Genomic DNA, 18,677 nt, shown 5'->3' on the forward strand with positions numbered 1-18,677 from the left:
CGGTGTTAGCTCTGCACTTAAATATTCAAAAATTTATAGTCAGTCTAGGCCTTATCTCCTTTGATTGGAGTGTTTAATTAGCCAGGAAGCCCCGTCAAAGAAAAAATAAACTAATCAATAATTCCCTCAATACAAGTAATGTTAATATCCCTCCCCCAAAGAAATACTGTTCGGTAAGATTAATACGACATCATATATGTATTGATAAAAATATATACTGGGCGTTATGTTTTAACGTGTTACTTATTCTGAGTTGAGTTTCACTGAAAATGATCTAGTATAGCCAATTTGATGATTCAAGATTTTCTTGCTATAGTGGGTGCAAATCAAATAAATGTGATAAGATGGATCAAGCAAAAATAAATATATTTCCTTACTACAAGATTTCTTAGAGCCTTTGTGACTTTAGAGGGGGGCTTCCTTATGCATGTTCAGTTAAGATTTTCTTCATTTTTGTTTGTCTACATTAAGTCATTAATAGCTGTTAATACTGGTGGTCCTCAGTACTCACCTTGGGGAATGCTGGCATAGGCAATAGAAAAAAGTTCGAGCCAGGCTGAACTCTGGTAGAATGAGAAAGCATGGGAATCTGTTTCATTGAAGAAAGCCCTAGCACAGTCAGCTGAAATTAGATAGTTGAAATGGGCATATGCCCTATCTCCCCTAAAGAGAGTTAAAAGCAGCAGGAAATTCTGAAGGTATTGTTTGGAAGAGTGAATTGGAGGAGCTGTCATACTTTGTAAAGCATATCTGTAGTCATCCAAAGCTATGTTTAAGAAATTCAGGACTTCATAAGGACTTCACACAAAATATCTGAAGTAAATATGTTTAAGATTGTACAGGACAGATAAAATTCCAGGCTTTTTGAAAGTTCGAGTTAAAGATGTCAACAACTCAGCTGTTCTGGGACTCTGTTTCTTGTGACTACTTTCCGAACGTCCTCGGTGTGGGAATGAATGGCCACCTTTCGTTTTTCCTCCCTCCTGTCTTCCATCCTCTTCCCCTCTCTCTTCATAAATAACGTTCACAAATTAAAGATGACCTGACTCACTTATCCTTGAAGTATTGAGTCTTCTTACATACTTAAACCATAAACCTAAAAGTATTTGTATTTAGGTAGCCGTACGACAGTTTAGAGCATGATTTAAAGAAATACAAATTCCTAGGTTTTCAAGCGTCTTTTTCACACTTTTGAAAGTGGAAAGTTAGAAGCGGCATGTACCACAAAGCCTAAAGCCTAAATTCTGGTTTTCATTCTACCCTTCACCAGCTTGGACCTTACTCAAAAATTACTTAGCTCTATGGGCCTGTCTCTTTATCTTCCAAATGAAATAATGACATCTTTCCTACTTACTTCGTAAGGCTAATGTGATGATTGGAGAAGATTGTGTAACTGCTTTGGAAACTGAAGGCCTACCTCAGATACTTGAATTGTGGCTTAGAAGAACTCTACGTACATGCGTTTCATTTCTGCATTAACTGAGCTCCTGTTTTCCTGATCAAACATTTAAAAGAATTTAAACAGCATTGCTAAGCTTTTTAACTGTAGGGTTGTTTTAAAAAAAATGTTTCTGACAGCGTTTTGACAAAGTTAATTTTGAACATAGTTCCCTTGTACGAGAGGATCCATTTGCTATTATTTTCATGAACAGACATTGTACTTTTAGACTTTCAGTAGGAGCTAAACTTGATTTAAGAAGTACTTGGTAAAAAGAAATGTGTAGATGGCCTCTGAACATAAAGTGTGTTTTCTTTTGTTTCATTCTGTTTTATTTTGGTCTACATAATTTGGGTTGGTAGATTGCATAGGCTGGAATATGGAGGGTGAGGAAAGGCCCCTTTTTTTTCCTATCTGGATGCCTGGCTCTAACAGCATTCACCAGGTGAGTGGACTCTCCAGCTTGCTGAGAGAAGTGATGGCGCTCTGACTTCTGGCCTACCTTTATCCTCCCTCTTCTCCTTCTGTTTCTCTTCTTGCCCTCCCCTCATGCTCCTGGGTGCTCGCTCTCTCTACTCGCTAACCTCCTCCTTCTTCTTGGAGACATAATTGTCCTTGCTTGAGGCACTCTGTTGGCACGGACTTCTAGTGTTGTATGATTGCCGCTCCCTGGAGACTCGTGTCATGCCCTCACTGGAAAACAAAAAGGCCATGCTTGTATGGAATGTTTACCAGGAATGTTACCATATTCTGAGGCTTTATGAGAAACCCAGCCTTAAAGGCTTATTGATGGGTTTTTAGCACTATTGTTGAGTCCCATACAAAAAAGGAAAGTAAAAACTCAGATTTAATATAAGGTTATTTTAATTAGTCACATCTGTATTTTAGTTAGTATTTAAGGGCATCTTTTATGTATTAAACCATCCTTTCCTACATCTTGACTTTCCTGTATCACTCCTAATTTTAGTAATAAAGTTTCTGATGACAAAATGTGACACCTGAACATATTAAAATAATTATTGGGTTGTAAATATCTTTTTAAAAATCCTTCTAAATTTTGTAGTTAAAGCAAGTGAAATACCTTACTCTGTAGGATTAGGTCTCAGCCTTCCACTCAGTCCTTGTGGAACAAGAAGGGACAGATAGGATGGATATTGAGGCTAAGATATGATCTAATACTCTGATTTTCAGCGAGCATGCTATGCTTGTCCTCCAAGTTTATCTAGATAATATTAACAGATGAAATTCTTAGAAAAATCATTGCATAATGGGAGCTTACTAACCTTGTGACCTTGGGCAAGTTATTTGATCTGACTGAGCCTCAGTTTTTCCGCTTGTAGAAATAAGGATATCAATTACCTACATCATAGAATTATTTGGCTACAGGGGTCAGTGAGACAGTTTGTGTAGGTGCCTAGCCCATAATTAGCGTATTTGTAACATTGATTCATTCATTAAATAAATGTGAGCTCTGCTATGTGCCTCTCTACACAGGGGCACAACAGTGAACAAGATACTATGTTGGCTTATTTTCTCATACAATCCAGGGAATGTATCTCTTCATTTACCCACATTGCTAAACTTAATAGAATTGCAAAACACAGGTACACTATAAGTACTTTTATGGGATGTTTCTATTTCAGTCAAGTTTCCATGTCATTGAATATAAAATTTGAACAGAGAACAGCTTACTTGAATTTTATCCAAATATGTCCAGTAGTTAGGACTCCATTCACAACATTTCAAATCTAGCAAAATCTCACACATTTATTTTTCTTAAGAAATTTGAGAGGAAACAGAAGGCAAAAATGTGTGGTAGTAGCTATAGTTAATTACCATGTAAACTGAGATCCAAATTAAATTCCGTTTATCTCTCTCTTGACCTCTGAACAGTGTTATGCATGAGGTCCCATCCCTGTAGAATGCCCTAGCTCTGTGAGTTCTCAGCTTTTGCAAAATGATTTTTGATGGGCGGGATAGCTTGACATTGAGATTGACCTCTGGACAGCATTTTGTAATATATAAATTTTTTTTTAATGTTTATTTTTGAGAGAGACAGAGACAGAATGTGAGTGGGTTGGGGCAGAGAGAGAGGGAGGCACAGAATCTGAAGCAGGCTCCAGGCTCTGAGACGTCAGCACAGAGCCTGACGCAGGGCTCGAACTCATGAACCGCAAGGTCATGACCTGAGCCGAAGTCGGACGCTCAACCGACTGAGCTACCCAGGCACCCTGTAATATATAAATTTAATAGGTATTTTCCCTTCCCTTTCAAAACAGTCATTTTTGGAGAAAACCTTCTTTTAATAAAGCTATCTCCTTGTCTCGCTCTCTGACACACACATGTGTGCACTTATACACACTCATCTTTTTATTTTGTTTTTTAAATAATGTAGTCTTAGGGCTCCTGAGTAGTTCAGTCAGTTAAGCAAACGACTTCAGCTCAGATCATGATTTCACAGTTCATGCGTTCAAGCTCCATGTTGGGCTCTGTGCTGACAACTCAGAGCCTAGAGCCTGCTTCAGATTCTGTGTTTCTGTCTCTCTCTGCCCCTGCTTGACATTCTCTCTCTCTCTCTCTCTCTCTCTCTCTCTCTGTCAAAAATAAATTAAAAAACATTAGAAAAAAATTTTAAATAATGTAGACCTACTGATTAAACTTTTTATAACTACATTTTCTTCTTAGTATATTATGCACATTCTGTGTGTCGAATATTTTAATGTTATTTATTTTTGAGACAGAGAGAGACAGAGCATGAAAGGGGGAGAGTCAGAGAGAGGGAGACAGAATCAGAAGCAGGCTCCAGGCTCCGAGCTGTCAGCACGGAGCCCGACGCGGGGCTCAAACTCACGGACCGTGAGATCATGACCTGAGCCGAAGTCGGACGCCCAACCGACTGAGCCACCCAGGCGCCCCTGTGTGTCAAATAGTTTAAACCAGTTTTTGTCTGCCACCTCAATCTGCCTCTCCCCCCTGTTCCAATGACTTTAGGGGACATTTATGTCTGAAAACATTTTTTATCATCACAACGGAGGGCATCTAGTTGGTAGAGTCCAGGAATGCTGCAACATACTACATACACACAACAATCTCCCACAACAAAGAAATAACCAGCCCCAAATTCCAGTAGTGCCAGTTGGGAAAACTGGCACGTTACCATGATTTTTAATAGCTGTACTATATGCAGTCATGTAACCATACCATGACTTACTTAACCAGTCCCCTGCTGTTTGGCATAGTGATTACAAGCTGCTCTGTACCTCCATATGCAGGATAAAAATTCATCAGAAGAATCATCAGGTCACAGAATACCAAGGCTATTGATACATTTTGACAAATAGCCTCGAGAAAGGTAAATTACCAAGCACAGAATATTGTACTCCCCACACTTGATATGTGAGTGTCCTTATTTTTCCTTTAGAAAGGATGAGGTTAATGTTTAGGGCATAAGGGAAGGCGAAAGAGAAAGGGATTCCAAGCAGCACAAGGACAGGGGATTGTGTACCCCGTTATGGGCACTGGTGGACCAGGCACATCACTTCAGTCACTTGTGTGCTCACTCTCTGCAAAATGTGCTTAATGTTGGGGAAAGATACAAAATGAGTAAGAATCCCCAAGTGGTGGTGAAGTTCTCAAGTTCGGCAGTAAGTGTAAAGTCTTGAGAGAAATGAGTCATATGTTCTAGAAGTCTAGGAGGAGGAGTGATTCTGTTTTTGTGAGGGTGGGGATGTCAAAGCTTCATAGAGGAAGGTCTGGGCTTTGGGGAGCAATTAGCATTTCTGTGAACAGAAAAAGAAATTTGTATAATAGGATTTTTTATAAGCAAAAAACCAAGAGGGCCAGTATGTTGAGTCCAATTATGTTGAACTGTGTGTGGAAAGGAAAACAATGTGAAACAACTTTGTAAAAATAAAACCATTAATTATATCCATATTAGAAGGAATCTTAGTGGTGATCACTTCTAATCCTCTTATTTTACAGTCAACGAAACAGGGTAGTTAAAATCTGGCAATGGAAGACCTTAAGCGTAATTCCTGTATTACACTTAGTACATGGGAAGTTCCGGCAACCTGGGAAGCACATCTCCCTTTATTACTGACAGGGTCTGTAGATAATGACTATGTTTCTGTACCCTGGTGTCAGCATTAAGACTAGCGATGTTTCAGTCTAATTGAGATAGCAGATGCCGATGATCTCAGAGGCACAAGTACATTGGAAATGTGCCTGAACCCCTTTCTTTTTCTCCAGCCTGTGATGTGCTCAAATATGTCGGCCCCTAATATGGACCCATAAGGGACTTTCTTCCTCCCAGATGTTCCTCAAATGGTGTGTTTCTTGGAATGTGTTTTTTTAAACGTCCATGTGTTCCCCTGACCAAAGGGCTCTGTGATTAAATAAGTCTGAGACAGAATGTGTACTATATTACCTTCTTGAAGATTTGTTGCGAAGTTAGCATATTCAAGGTTTTGAGAAATTCTGAAGAAATCTATTTAACTTTTCTTAACCCAGTAGTCCCATACTCATTTGAGAGGTTAGCCTTCTCTCATGGATTACCACTCACATCTGGAAGAACACTAGTGTTTCATCAGATTCATTTTGAGAAATGTCTCTGTAATATGTATATTTTATCAAATTTTAACCCCTACCTGTTTATTTTGTGAATTCTTACCCTATGAGCAAGTAACTAGTTTTCCTGTTGTTTCTAGTATTTTTCTCTTTTTTATTGGTTTTTATTTTGATTCCAGTATGGTTAACATACAATGTTTTGTTAGTTTCAGGTATACAATATAGTGATTCAGGAATTCTGTACATTACTCAGTGCTCGTTGTGATGGGTGGGCTCTTAATCCCCTTCACCTGTTTCACCCATCTTCCCACCCACCTCCCCTCTGGTAACCACCAGTTTGTTCTCTATAGTTAAGAGTGGCTTCTCGGTTTCTCTCTCTCTTTTTGTGTGTTTGTTTTGTTTCTTAAGTTCCACATATGAGTGAAATCATGTGGTATTGTTCATCCATCAAAAAATGAAATCTTGGGGCGCCTGGGTGGCGCAGTCGGTTAAGCGTCCGACTTCAGCCAGGTCACGATCTCGCGGTCCGTGAGTTCGAGCCCCGCGTCGGGCTCTGGGCTGATGGCTCAGAGCCTGGAGCCTGTTTCCGATTCTGTGTCTCCCTCTCTCTCTGCCCCTCCCCCGTTCATGCTCTGTCTCTCTCTGTCCCAAAAATAAATAAAAAACGTTGAAAAAAAAAATTAAAAAAAAAAAAAAATGAAATCTTGCCATTTGCAATAACATGGATGGAACTAGAGAGTTTAATGCTAAGCAAAGTAAGTCAGTCAGAGAAAGACAAATACCCTATGATCTAGTATTTTTCTTTATCTAGAGAAATCAGGAAAAGCTGGGGCTCCAAATACCCTGAAATACCCTTCTCTAGGCAGTGACTAATCACAGAAGCTTTCTGAGCAGAAAGTTGTAAGATGGGTTCTGGGTTTTTAGAAGAACTAATATAGCCATGATGTGTCAGATAGATTAGGGCTAAGGATATTAGAGCAGTATTTTAGTCGAGAGATATAAAGGCCTATTGCAGAGTTGTGGCAGTAAAAATAGGAAGGCAGGAGATATGTGTAAGAAATGTGAAGGAGGTACATTTTGGAAGCTGATTGGCCAGAGGGGGAGGGAATCAGTTGTTGATGACTGCAGGCTCTGCAGTCATTTTAGATTGAATGCGTACATTTGTATTTCAAGACTTTTCATCTTGGATCATTATCAGTCTACTTTAAAATAATTATTTTCAACATGAATAGATACTTCTCTAAAGAAGACATCCAGATGGCCAACAGGCACATGAAAAGGTGCTCAACATCGCTCCTTATCAGGGAAATACAAATCAAAACCACACTCAGATATCACCTCACGCTAGTCAGAGTGGCCAAAATGAACAAATCAGGAGACTATAGATGCTGGAGAGGATGTGGAGAAACGGGAACCTTCTGGCACTGTTGGTGGGAAGGCAAATTGGTGCAGCCACTCTGGAAAACAGTGTGGAGGTTCCTCAAAAAATTAAAAATAGACCTACCCTATGACCCAGCAATAGCACTGCTAGGAATTTACCCAAGGAATACAGGAGTACTGATGCATAGGAACACTTGTACCCCAATGTTTACAGCAGCACTCTCAACAAGAGCCAAATTATGGAAAGAGCCTAAATGTCCATCAACTGATGAATGGATAAAGAAATTGTGGTTTATATACACAATGGAGTACTACGTGGCAATGAGAAATAATGAAATATGGCTCTTTGTAGCAACATGGATGGAACTGGAGAGTGTTATGCTAAGTGAAATAAGCCATACAGAGAAAGACAGATACCATATGGTTTCACTCTTATGTGGATCCTGAGAAACTTAACAGAAACCCATGGGGGAGGGGAAGGAAAAAAAAAAGAGGTTAGAGTGGAAGAGAGCCAAAGCATAAGACTCTTAAAAAACTGAGAACAAACTGAGGGTTGATGGGGAGTGAGAGGGAGGGGAGGGTGGGTGCTGGGTATTGAGGAGGGCACCTTTTGGGATGAGCACTGGGTGTTGTATGGAAACCAATTTGACAATAAACTTCATATATTGAAAAAAAATAGTAATTATTTTCACCAGCTTGTTTACTTCCATTGACATTTAGACCACATAGGTATTTACCAGAAGCAGGTCTACTTTCTCTCGCCCACTTGCTCTCTTTTTATGTTGCTTTGTTTGCACTTAATAGATTATCTAAATTTATTTTCAGGTAACCTTCTCAAGAGTTCTAGTCCTTTCCTGCATGTTGAGATCACAGGGCAGAAAAGAGTTTCAGAACATTTACTCTTATGCCTCACGGCTATAATTGTTGCATACAGCAAATTGGCCCTTATTCATAATAACCCAGAAGAGAGGATTCCATAGTAATCATCTGTATCTTAATATGATAAAAAGGAATGCTTCTTTAAAATATTCTTGGTCTTAATTTGGTATTGCTCCTATCCCACTTTAAGCTCTTCTAATCCTGTAGCGGCTAAGCAGGCGAGCATCCTCTTCACAATATCCCTAAAAATTATATTCATGTGGCTGTGTGCTTTTTCCATTAAGCACCCAAAAATTATGGCCAAGGGACCGCTGTGTGAATAAATACAAAATGCATGGGAAGGTTACACCCTTTATGTAAGGATCTCAGTTATCTATCACCCTTTAGTAGATGCCTGCAGAGGGTATGCCAATGACTAGGCTTTTTTTTTTTCTTTTAAATATCTCAATAAAGGAAAATTAGGTGAGAGGGACACCAGTATTAATTTATAGATCTTAGCAGTTTTATTCCAGTGACCAACTTGTTGGAAATAGAGCCAGAGGAGACAAGTTTTTATTTTTAATTTAACCAGGTAATTGCAATCTTTTATCCAGTTGTCTGTGTATAATTGGAAATGTCTTAACATAATGGTTCTGCAGTTGCTTTTGGGTCTCCTTTGATGATCTGCTGAAAGGCTATGGATCTTCTCAGAAAAATGCACTTATGAATTCACGTACATTTTTTAATGTGATTTCATAGATGCCAGCATATGACTGTGTTCTTCCAGGCACATTTTTGGTTTTTTTGTTTGTTCGTTTGTTTGTTTGTTTGTTTGTTTGTTTGTTTGTTTGTTTTTTAGCCAATATGGCTTCTTTGTAAATAAGTTTCTTTATTCCTTCAAGTATTTTTGCACACTTACCTCAAGCCAAACCCAGAGCAGTGTACAAATAGTACATTCTGGAATTATCTAAAACTATTTTAAATTTTAAATGCCAGCAACGAAAAATAAGTTAGTGAAAGAAAGTATTTGGGGAAGCTGTTTTGTACAGAGTAGAATAGATTGCTGCTAAAACCACATGGGGACCTTAAAGGTAAGAAATAGAACATAATTCTGTAGGGTTTTTAAATATAAAATCAGAATATTAGAACAGAGATGATATAGTTTTCCCACCTCATTCTGCAAATGAACAAATAAGACCAAGAGGCCTGGGTCTGGGTGAGAGCCTGGACTGGTTGTCCGAGCCCCTGCAGACACTCAGCGTTGGCCTGTGCTGCTCTGTGCCAGTCAGTTTGCAGGCACCTTACCTGAGCTGTCGCACAGCGACGTGAGGGCGGCGGCACCGGCCACGTCTTGTTTCTGTTCTGACATTTGGCTCCCTGGGCCCCCTCACAAGAGAAACTGTTCGCTTGTACTTTTTCTTAAGATTGATGTTAACGTATGATTTATTTCTGCTCGTCTTGAGAAAGCATCTCAGTTATTCACTAGGAAATGTAGAAAGTCATTTGATCTGCTAAAAATGGTTAAGAATGAATTGTGTTTGCTACAATGGAGAGCAGGTACAACATAACATTTTTAATTTACTGTGATTCTTTACCAGCAATTCACTTAACAGATCACAGAGCTGTGGGGAGAAATGGTCTGGAGTATGTTGTGAGATTTGGTTTGATGTTCTTCTCTCTCATTTTAATTCTGTACCCATTTTTTTTTTCTTTCATGTGTTTCGTTTCTTAGTATCTGAATGCCTCCTGTGTGTTGGCCACTAGGGATGCAGTGACAGCCAGAGCGTGATCCTTGCTCTCATGGAGCTTATGATGTAGCGGGCAAGGTAGACATTAATAGGATAATCATCTTGATCACCACATATTTACAGGCCGAAGTAAGGGCTGCGAAGAAAAGGGAAAGGAAAGCATTCCTACAACACATATAACAGAGCACTGTGGGCTGCAGTGCTTCCCCCTTTGGAAATGATGCTTGAGCTAAGAACTGAAGGGGGGTGGGGGGCTTAGTAGAAGCATTTCAGGAAGAGGATGGGCAGCACGTGAAGACTGAGCCAAGTAGACACACAGTTAGGAGCCAGGACTTGGTGAGGATATGCTTATGGCAGGTGAGGCAGAGAAAGGTCTCCTGGATGAATCCCAAGCTCCTGGCTTTTGCAACCAAGTGGACCGTGGCGCCGTTCACAAAGATAACCTCGGGTGTGGGATAGGGAGATCATAAGTTGATGTTGAAGACAGCAAGAAATGAATCCAGTAGGCTCTTGGGTCTGGAGCTCGTTGGAGAGGTTTGGGTCGGAGATTAAAACGCACATGCCAATGGTAATTGCTCTGTTCTGTGATTTATACAGGCAGATTATGAATAGAAATGTGGAGTTCTTTGAGATCCCTTGGAACTCTCTTTCTAGTGAGTTCAGTAAATAACGCCAGATTACTCTTCTTATTCGTAGCAAAAGTTAACCCTTAGTAAGTACGGATTTACCTATATGTTTTTGTTAAACTTTTGCTTATCATCTGTTCTAGTGCTTTTCTAGCAAGTATATCAATTTATACACTTTCATACACTACAGTTTAGGTATTCAGTTGTTCTCAAGGGGAAAAAAAGAAAATGTTTTCATGAACTTAAAACATGCTAATAATATGTTCAAATAATAGACTTAAAAAATGTTTCTTTCCTCCAGATTTGATGTTGAATTTGTTCTCTCAGCACCCACTTCTGAATGGAATGGCAAATGGGGACACATTTCACCAGCTCTTCTTTCTGAATTTTTGAAAAGAAGTTCCGACAAATCCAAAGTCCTCATCTGCATTTGTGGACCAACCCCATTTACAGAACAAGGAATACGGTGAGTAGCAATGTGGTACGGAAAAGAATGCCCAACACTGTGAAATGAAAATCTTCCATAAGAAGCAATCGACTTAGCTCTGTTCTTCCCATTCATACAAACCTGCACTACAATAGTCGGTTACAGCCTCAGAAAATAGTAGTTTTTAACCTTCATGCAGGTGAGAGGTTGGAGGCCAGGATTATGCATAGAGTTAGATGTGGATGATGATCATTGCTAATGACTGGCAGTGTGGATACATGGTGCCACTTTCTTATCTGGGACATAATTAATAAGCATTGTTCATCTTGTTGCAGCTTTCCACCTTTCTTCATTCTCTGCAGTTAGGCAAAAGCTAGTAAGTAATACAGGGATTGAAAGCCAGACGTCAAGACAGAAGGAGAGACTAGAACATAAATAAGCTAAGACTCCAAGTTGACACTGGATGACGAAGCATCAATGGTAGTGTTCATCTTACTCGAAATTCACCTGGCTCTGATTTAAATCTAAAATGACACTTTAAAATATTTCATTATTTATGTAGGCACTGTTGGGTGTATAGGTGATTTTAAAATATGACTGCCTCAACTACCCTGTTTTTCCTTGTTTGAGATATGACTAAACCTCACATTTTCTGGTTACTTTTCTCTCTCACTATTTTTAATTTTAATTAAGAAACATATTGACCTCAGTACATGCATTGAGAAATGTTTCTCTCTATGTTGCATTTAAAAAAGTATTTTAATTAAATTGAATTTTATTTCTGGATTGTAATACCTTCAGAAAAAATGTTCTTTTGTATAAGCACTCTCAACTTCAAATTTTTTAAAAAATTACTGTTTAAACTTTTAATCTTTCAAAGCTGGAACAAAACTATTAAATTTATAGTGAAGACTAACAGTATGATTTGAAGTAAAATAATTTTTCAGAAAGAAAAAGGCTAAAGGCTACATTCTTTTACTTTGTTGACACTGCTATTTAAAAAAAATTTTTTTTTAATGTTTATTTTTTTTGAGAGAAAGAAAGACAGAGTGTGAGCTGGGGAAGGGGCAGAGAGAGGGAGACCCAGAATCCGAAGGAGGCTCCAGGCTCCAGGCTGTCAGCACAGAGCCCGACGCGGGGCTCGAACTCCAAAGCCCCAAGATCATGTCCTGAGCCGAAGTTGGACGCTTAACCGCTTAACTGACTGAGCCACCCAGGCGCCCTGACACTGCTATTTTAAATGTATCTTAATGCTTACTTCATAGCAGACTGCAATTTAATTATCATTTTAAATGATGTGAATCATAAACTCTTCAGCATTGAAAGAGACTGTGTCTTTAAGGCCATTTAGCCCAATTAACTGACTGAGGAAGAATCCCTGGTACAGCCTCCTATTAGAAGTGTGTTGTTTTCTCCCAGGAACAATGGGCTATTTGCAGGCTCTTCATTTGCATACCCACTTCCTTGCATTCCGGAGCCTCAGTCTATGTGTAATTGAATAGAAGATAGCCAAGATCCTAGTACTTCTGCATTTATAAAATTGAATGTAATCTCTACAGCTTTATTTTCTCAGCTTTACCTCAGAGCTAATCTTTCCATGCTGCTAGCTGGCTTGACAAGAATTGCTCAGGGGGATCACTGGTCATGTATGGATCCCTGCTTTTGCTCACAATTGAACATGCTGCACAGAATTGCCTTGTGAGATGTAGCTTAATTCAAATAGTACACACATACCCTTTTTTTATTTCTCTCTACTTACTGTGCTTCACACATACTGCATTTTTGTTACATACTGCAGATTGTGGCAACCCTGCGTCACACAAGTCCATTGTTGCTGTCCTGCCAACAGTGTTTCTGTGTCACATTTTGGTAATTGTCACAGTATTTCACTCTTTTGCATTACTCTCACGTGTGTTATGGTGATCTGTGATCGGTGATTACAACTTGCCGAGAGCCCAGACGATGGTTAGCATTTTTTTTTAGCAGTGAAGTATTTTTTTAATTAAGGTATGTACATTGTTTTTTAGACACAATGCTGTTGCACACTGAATAGACTGTAGTGTAAATAGAACTTTGCTATGCATTGGAAAACAAAAAAATTTATTTGACTCGCCGTATTTTGATATTTACTTTATTGCAGTGGTCTGCAAGCTGAATCCACAGTATCTCTGAACGTGCCTGTACTTGGCAGTTAATAGCCTCTGCCCTGTGACTTGTAATTTAGGACTCCTGTTTCTTTGATTTCCTCGTCTCGATCATCTTAATGAATGTCTTGTGTCTCTTACTTGACATTTATGTGGGTCTCTTATTAGATCATAGGTTTTGCTGTCCTGAAAAATGACTCCTTTGGGGGCGATTCTCACTCCTTCAGGCCCTCCAAAATGAATCTCATGTCTGCTACAGAAGTATAACCATTTCAAACACAGTCTCCATATTTGGTGAAAATTCGTTAGGTTTGTAGGATATGATAAGAGACAGACTCAGAAACTGATTTTATTGTGATATAAAGAGCAAGATAATCACTTGCTCAGTAAAGGTGCTTTCATCTACCAAATCCCCACTGTGTTTGTGGCACAGATGAATAAAACAGGCTCTGGTATCGAGGCCCACACTGTCTAGTGGTGGAAGCAAATGCATGCATTAATAACTAAAATATGACTCTGAATATCATAAACCCTCTTACTAGAGGTGGAACCCAAGTGTTAAGGAAATTCAGGAAGAGGCAAGTTACACCTGGGCAGGTGTGTATTGGAGGGAGAGTTGCTGCATGGTCGGAAAGACCTGTTGTTTGAGTGACGGCCAAAATGCTGCCAGTCACAGGAAGCGGGGAAGGGTTGGATGGGCCGAGGAACAAGCAGACCCATTAAGGGGCAGGTATACAGAAGACTAGCCTGGTGTGGCCAGGCAGGGACAGAAAGTGTGGCTAGAAAGGTAGGTGAGTTCAAACAGTGAGAGGCTTGACCATTGCACGGAGTTGGCCCCGTGACTCCTGCGCACACCCTTACTTTGTCTGAATATGTGTGTTTGCCTAGAAGCCGCTGATTTGCGTTTGAATCCCAGCTCTGCCACTTGTAAGCATCTGTAATCACAAGTCACGTGTCCTAGAACCAAATACTTAACCTTTCTAAGCTTTAGTGCACTCACCTGTACAAGGGAATAAATTATAATACTTAGGAATGTGAAGTGCATAGCACAGTGACTACATATATAGCAAGTACTAAATAAATGTTTTTATTTTCGACTTCGTTTTCTTCTTTTTTACTGAAGTATAATTAACATACAGTGTTATATTAGTTTCAGGCATACACTATGATTCAACATTTCTGTACATTACTCAGTGCTCAACCTGTTTCACCCACCCACCCCCCTCCCTGCCCCCCTCTGGCAGCCATCAGTTTGTTCTCTGTATTTAAGAGTCTTTCTTTTTTTCTTTTTTTGGTTTCTTTTTTCTTTGTTTGTTTTGCTTCTTGAATTCCACATGAGTGAAATCATATGGTATTTGGCCTTCTCTAGTTTCAGCCACATTTTAAACAGAGCTACTTCTAAGATTTCAGTCTCTATACTGTTTTCCAAATTGAATTATACTTCAGCAACATTTCTGCTTGTCTTGTTCAGTTTGGGAGAATGAGGATAGAGTGCTGGGGGATCAACTCCTTACTCTGAAAACTGGTGAATAAAGGTGGGGGAAGCATTTAGTCTGCCTTCTCTGTGAGGTGTGCCACTGGGCAACTACATAATAAATTAGCAGATGTTCGTTTTTCTCTATAGAATTCCTCAGCTGATAAATGAAGAAAGAGTTACAGGAGTATCACCAACTTCAGTCCCTCATGAACTAATGGGTGTATACGTAGATCCCCAATGGTTGTTAGCGTCCAAAAAGAGAGGCAACCAGGTATGATGAGCCTCCTGATGGAAGAACACTACCTAGGAGATAGTCTTGTCAAAAAGAATTGAACCCGTATCTGATCAAGCCTCGAGATCCAATTATTAAAATGTGGGAAATAAGAGACACAGCAACATATTATTAAAGTATACCACAGAGATGCAGCAAAATGGAGACTCTGGGTGGCGCAAGACCTAAAAACCTGGTTTTGTCAACAAAGAAATCACAGGACGAAGAGAGAGAGAGAGATGGAAGGGATCTCACAGATCCCTAAAAGATACCTAAAAGACATCAGCTAATCACACTGAGTAGATTTTAGTTGGCATTAAACAAACTTTAGAATTATGGCATTTATGAGACAGTTGAAAATTTGAACACTGACTAGATATTTGAAGAGAAAGTGCATACTAAGCGGGGAAAATGAAAAAATACTATGGTTATGACGGTCAACTTTGATCTTCTTTGTTTTTAAACATTTTGCCAAAGAAACATGTACTTTTTATTTGTTTTCCAGGTTGCTGCGTGATAGGAACTTTTCCAAAGAGGAGATCCATAGTTTTACAGCATAATGAAGAGCTGTCATCGTCCTTTATTCAACTGTTTTGTCTAAATTTGTGATTACTTAGTATTTTTTAAGAGAACATTTTTGTACATACTAACTAAAAGGTTAACTAGAATCCAGGTTTCAGTTTCTTCAATGAAATCAAATGTTCCTTCAGTAGAGGCAACTTGTTGACTTTATTTTGTACCATAACTTATTTTGCTATTGATATTTGACCTGGAATCGACCATGGCAACAAGTACATACAGGTGTCTTTTGTGATGAGTCACAGACTTCCTTACCATTTAAAGCGTATCACTGTACTACAGTAAACTCTGGTGTTTTATGACATGATAAAGTAAATGATCATTTTGATCACATTTCTATGCTGTAAAATGTCTTATTAGCAATACAGATTAAATTTTATTTTACATTGCACTGTTAACTCAGGAAATGATCATTTATGTCCTTGTTATTAACTATTAAAACATGGAATGTTTTAACTTATTAAGTGATCGAAACATTGTGTCTGTGTGTGTGTGTGTGTGTGTGTGTGTGTGTGTGTGTGTGGCATTGATACCAAGTAGAATAAACGTATACTTAAGTACTTTTTAATTCTTGTGGTAGAAATGTGTTTGAATTCAACAATATTGGATGGGTGTCTAAGGGGGACTTAAAAAGGCAGCAGGAAAAGATTCTGGAGACATTTCATATCTGCAGCTTGCAATTAGATGTGTGAGAGAGTCTAAGAGAATCTTAACAACTATTTCAATTCTTAGCCAAAATTAGGGGCATCAGGAAATGTAATGAAAGTGTAGCATCTGGTCCCATGACCTAAAATAATCCTTTGGTGCTCTGGAATGGGTTAAATTTTAATTCTTTTTGAGCCCATCTAGAACACTGTGTCCTAAACGGTACCTTCCCTGGCTGGCTGCTTTCCCCACAGCTGGTAGTTCAGCAGGGAGCCCTCGTGAGCTCTGGTGTGTGGGTGATTCATTCTTTCCTCCAGCTGCTGTGTGCAGCCTTCAAATATTTTCATAGATTGGGATTTAGCAGAGGGTATCAAGAAGAGTCACCGTGAGCTTTTCCAGAGGAAACTGTTGAATGCATGGGTGGCTACTGCTGAAGCTAACTCAGATTTTTTTCAGTCTTAGTCAATACAGCAGCTCTGTGTGCACAGAAATGGGGGTGCAGGGAGCCAGCTCCAATTTTCCTGAAAATGATTTGAATAGCTAAATCTTCACTGAATGATATACTCAGGAGAAACACAATAGATTTGCATTCCTGAAATGACAAATACCCAGTTGATGAAGGCGCATGTGTGCAGGTGGCTGGTGGAATCCTTTCCTGTGCCTTCCTCTTGGGTATCCACCTCCAGCCACACTGTCATTCACCCAGGCAGGACAGAGCCGTCCTGAGCCCTCGTGGCTAACACGAACGTTCTCCAGCTTCTGCCTCCCTGCCATCTCCTTTTTCTCCTCTAAGAGAGATCATGAACCCTCTAGGCATGCCTGTTTTGTAGTTTATTAGTAAATCTATCAATTCCACCTCACCCAACAGTTGTCTCATCTTTTCTGTCCTTTTTTGTCTCCACTCCTTTTTTTTTTTTTTTAATGTTTATTTATTTTTGAGACAGAGAGAGAGCATGAACGGGGGAGGGTCAGAGAGAGGGAGACACAGAATCTGAAACAGGCTCCAGGCTCTGAGCTGTCAGCACAGAGCCCGACGCGGGGCTCGAACTCACAGACTGTGAGATCATGACCTGAGCCGAAGTCGGCCGCTTAACCGACTGAGCCACCCCAGGCACCCCTCTCCAATCCTTTTCTAATGACCTCAAACAAAATCCTGGTTCTTTCTTCCACATTCCTCTTCTTACTGTGTTTTAAAGCAAAAGGGAACCCATAATAAGCATCTTCTGAACCTGTGTGTTACTTATTCCCAAATTGGAGTCTCTGAGAATCATTGAGCTTCAGTATTCAATATCCACACATCTCCCGGATGCTATATGGATGTTCCACAAGTACCCCCTCCCCCATAATCAACTCATACCACGGGCATTGCTCCCCAAGCCTCTCCTCTTGCATTCTCAGATTCACTGGGATTACCTTCCACCTAACTGGCTCTTCCAGAGCCATTTGGAACCAGTGTCTCTCTTTCCAAACTGACTTCACCACAGCAGCTAGCCCTGCCCTATCGTCCCTCAACTGGATTAGGACAGTAGCCTGGTTACAGTCTTGATCTCACTGAAATCCATCCTCCACTCTAGGGTCTTCTAGAAGGCCTTAGAGATAACATACCCTGCATAGAGCTTCATTCTCCCATTGTATACAGCCATATACTGAGGGGCACAGGTGGAAATATGGATTGTAACTTCTTTTTTGATCAAAGATTAAGACTTTTTTGATCAAACATTAAGACTCCTACATCACATGTTTGCAATAAGAAAAGGGAATTCAAAATCACTTTTGCCTAAGAATTCTGCTTGCTTGCTTTAAAAAAAAAAAATGTAGGGGCACCTGGGTGGCGCAGTCGGTTAAGCGTCCGACTTCAGCCAGGTCACGATCTCGCGGCCCGTGGGTTCGAGCCCCGAGTCAGGCTCTGGGCTGATGGCTCAGAGCCTGGAGCCTGTTTCTGATTCTGTGTCACCCTCTCTCTCTGCCCTTCCCCCGTTCATGCTCTGTCTCTCTCTGTCCCAAAAATAAATAAACGTTGAAAAAAAAAATTAAAAAAAAAATGTGTTGGGGCACCTGGGTGGCTCAGTCGGTTAAGCGTCCAACTTTGTCTCAGGTCATCATCTCAAAGTCTGTGGATTCCAGCCCCATGACAGGCTCTGTGCTGACAGCTCAGAGCCTGGAGCCTGCTTCGGATTCTGTGTCTCCCTCTCTCTCTGACCCTCCCCCACTCATGCTGTCTCAAAAATAAACATTTGGGGTGCTTGGGTGGCTCAGTTGCTTAAGCGTCCAACTCTTAGTTTTTGGCTCAGGTCATGATCTCATGGTTTGTGAGTTTGAGCCCTGTGTCGGGCTCAAGCAGCACGGAGCCTGCTTGACATTCTGTCTCTCCCTCTCTGCCCGTCCCCTGCTCACACTCTCTGTCTCTCTCTCTCTCAAAAAATATTATGTTTTAGTTTTCTACTGCTGCCAGAAAAATTACCACAAGCTTAGTGACTCAAAACAGCACCCATTTATTATCTCACAGTTTCATGGCTCA

The 18,677-nt window shown here is 40.0% G+C and overlaps 1 protein-coding gene across 3 annotated transcripts in view; it reads left to right on the plus strand.

Annotated features, from left to right (window-relative positions):
• CYB5R4 (cytochrome b5 reductase 4) overlaps window positions 1-15,974 on the plus strand; it is a 100,428-nt gene extending 84,454 nt beyond the window's left edge. For 2 of the 3 annotated variants that reach the window (XM_086707341.1, XM_086707340.1), the window contains exons 15-17: window positions 10,918-11,082; window positions 14,812-14,935; window positions 15,441-15,974. In XM_086707341.1, coding sequence (XP_086563467.1) covers window positions 10,918-11,082; window positions 14,812-14,935; window positions 15,441-15,452 — 301 coding nt within the window. In that variant the 3' untranslated portion in view covers window positions 15,453-15,974. The remainder of the gene's footprint in view (window positions 1-10,917; window positions 11,083-14,811; window positions 14,936-15,440) is intronic. The other variant, XM_025926129.2, reaches the window with a different exon arrangement.
• The last annotated feature ends 2,703 nt before the right edge of the window (window positions 15,975-18,677 follow it).

Source organism: Puma concolor, chromosome B2 (genome assembly GCF_028749965.1).
Source record: "Puma concolor isolate L17-30 chromosome B2, mPumCon1.1.hap2, whole genome shotgun sequence".
Taxonomy (NCBI): Eukaryota; Metazoa; Chordata; class Mammalia; order Carnivora; family Felidae; genus Puma; species Puma concolor.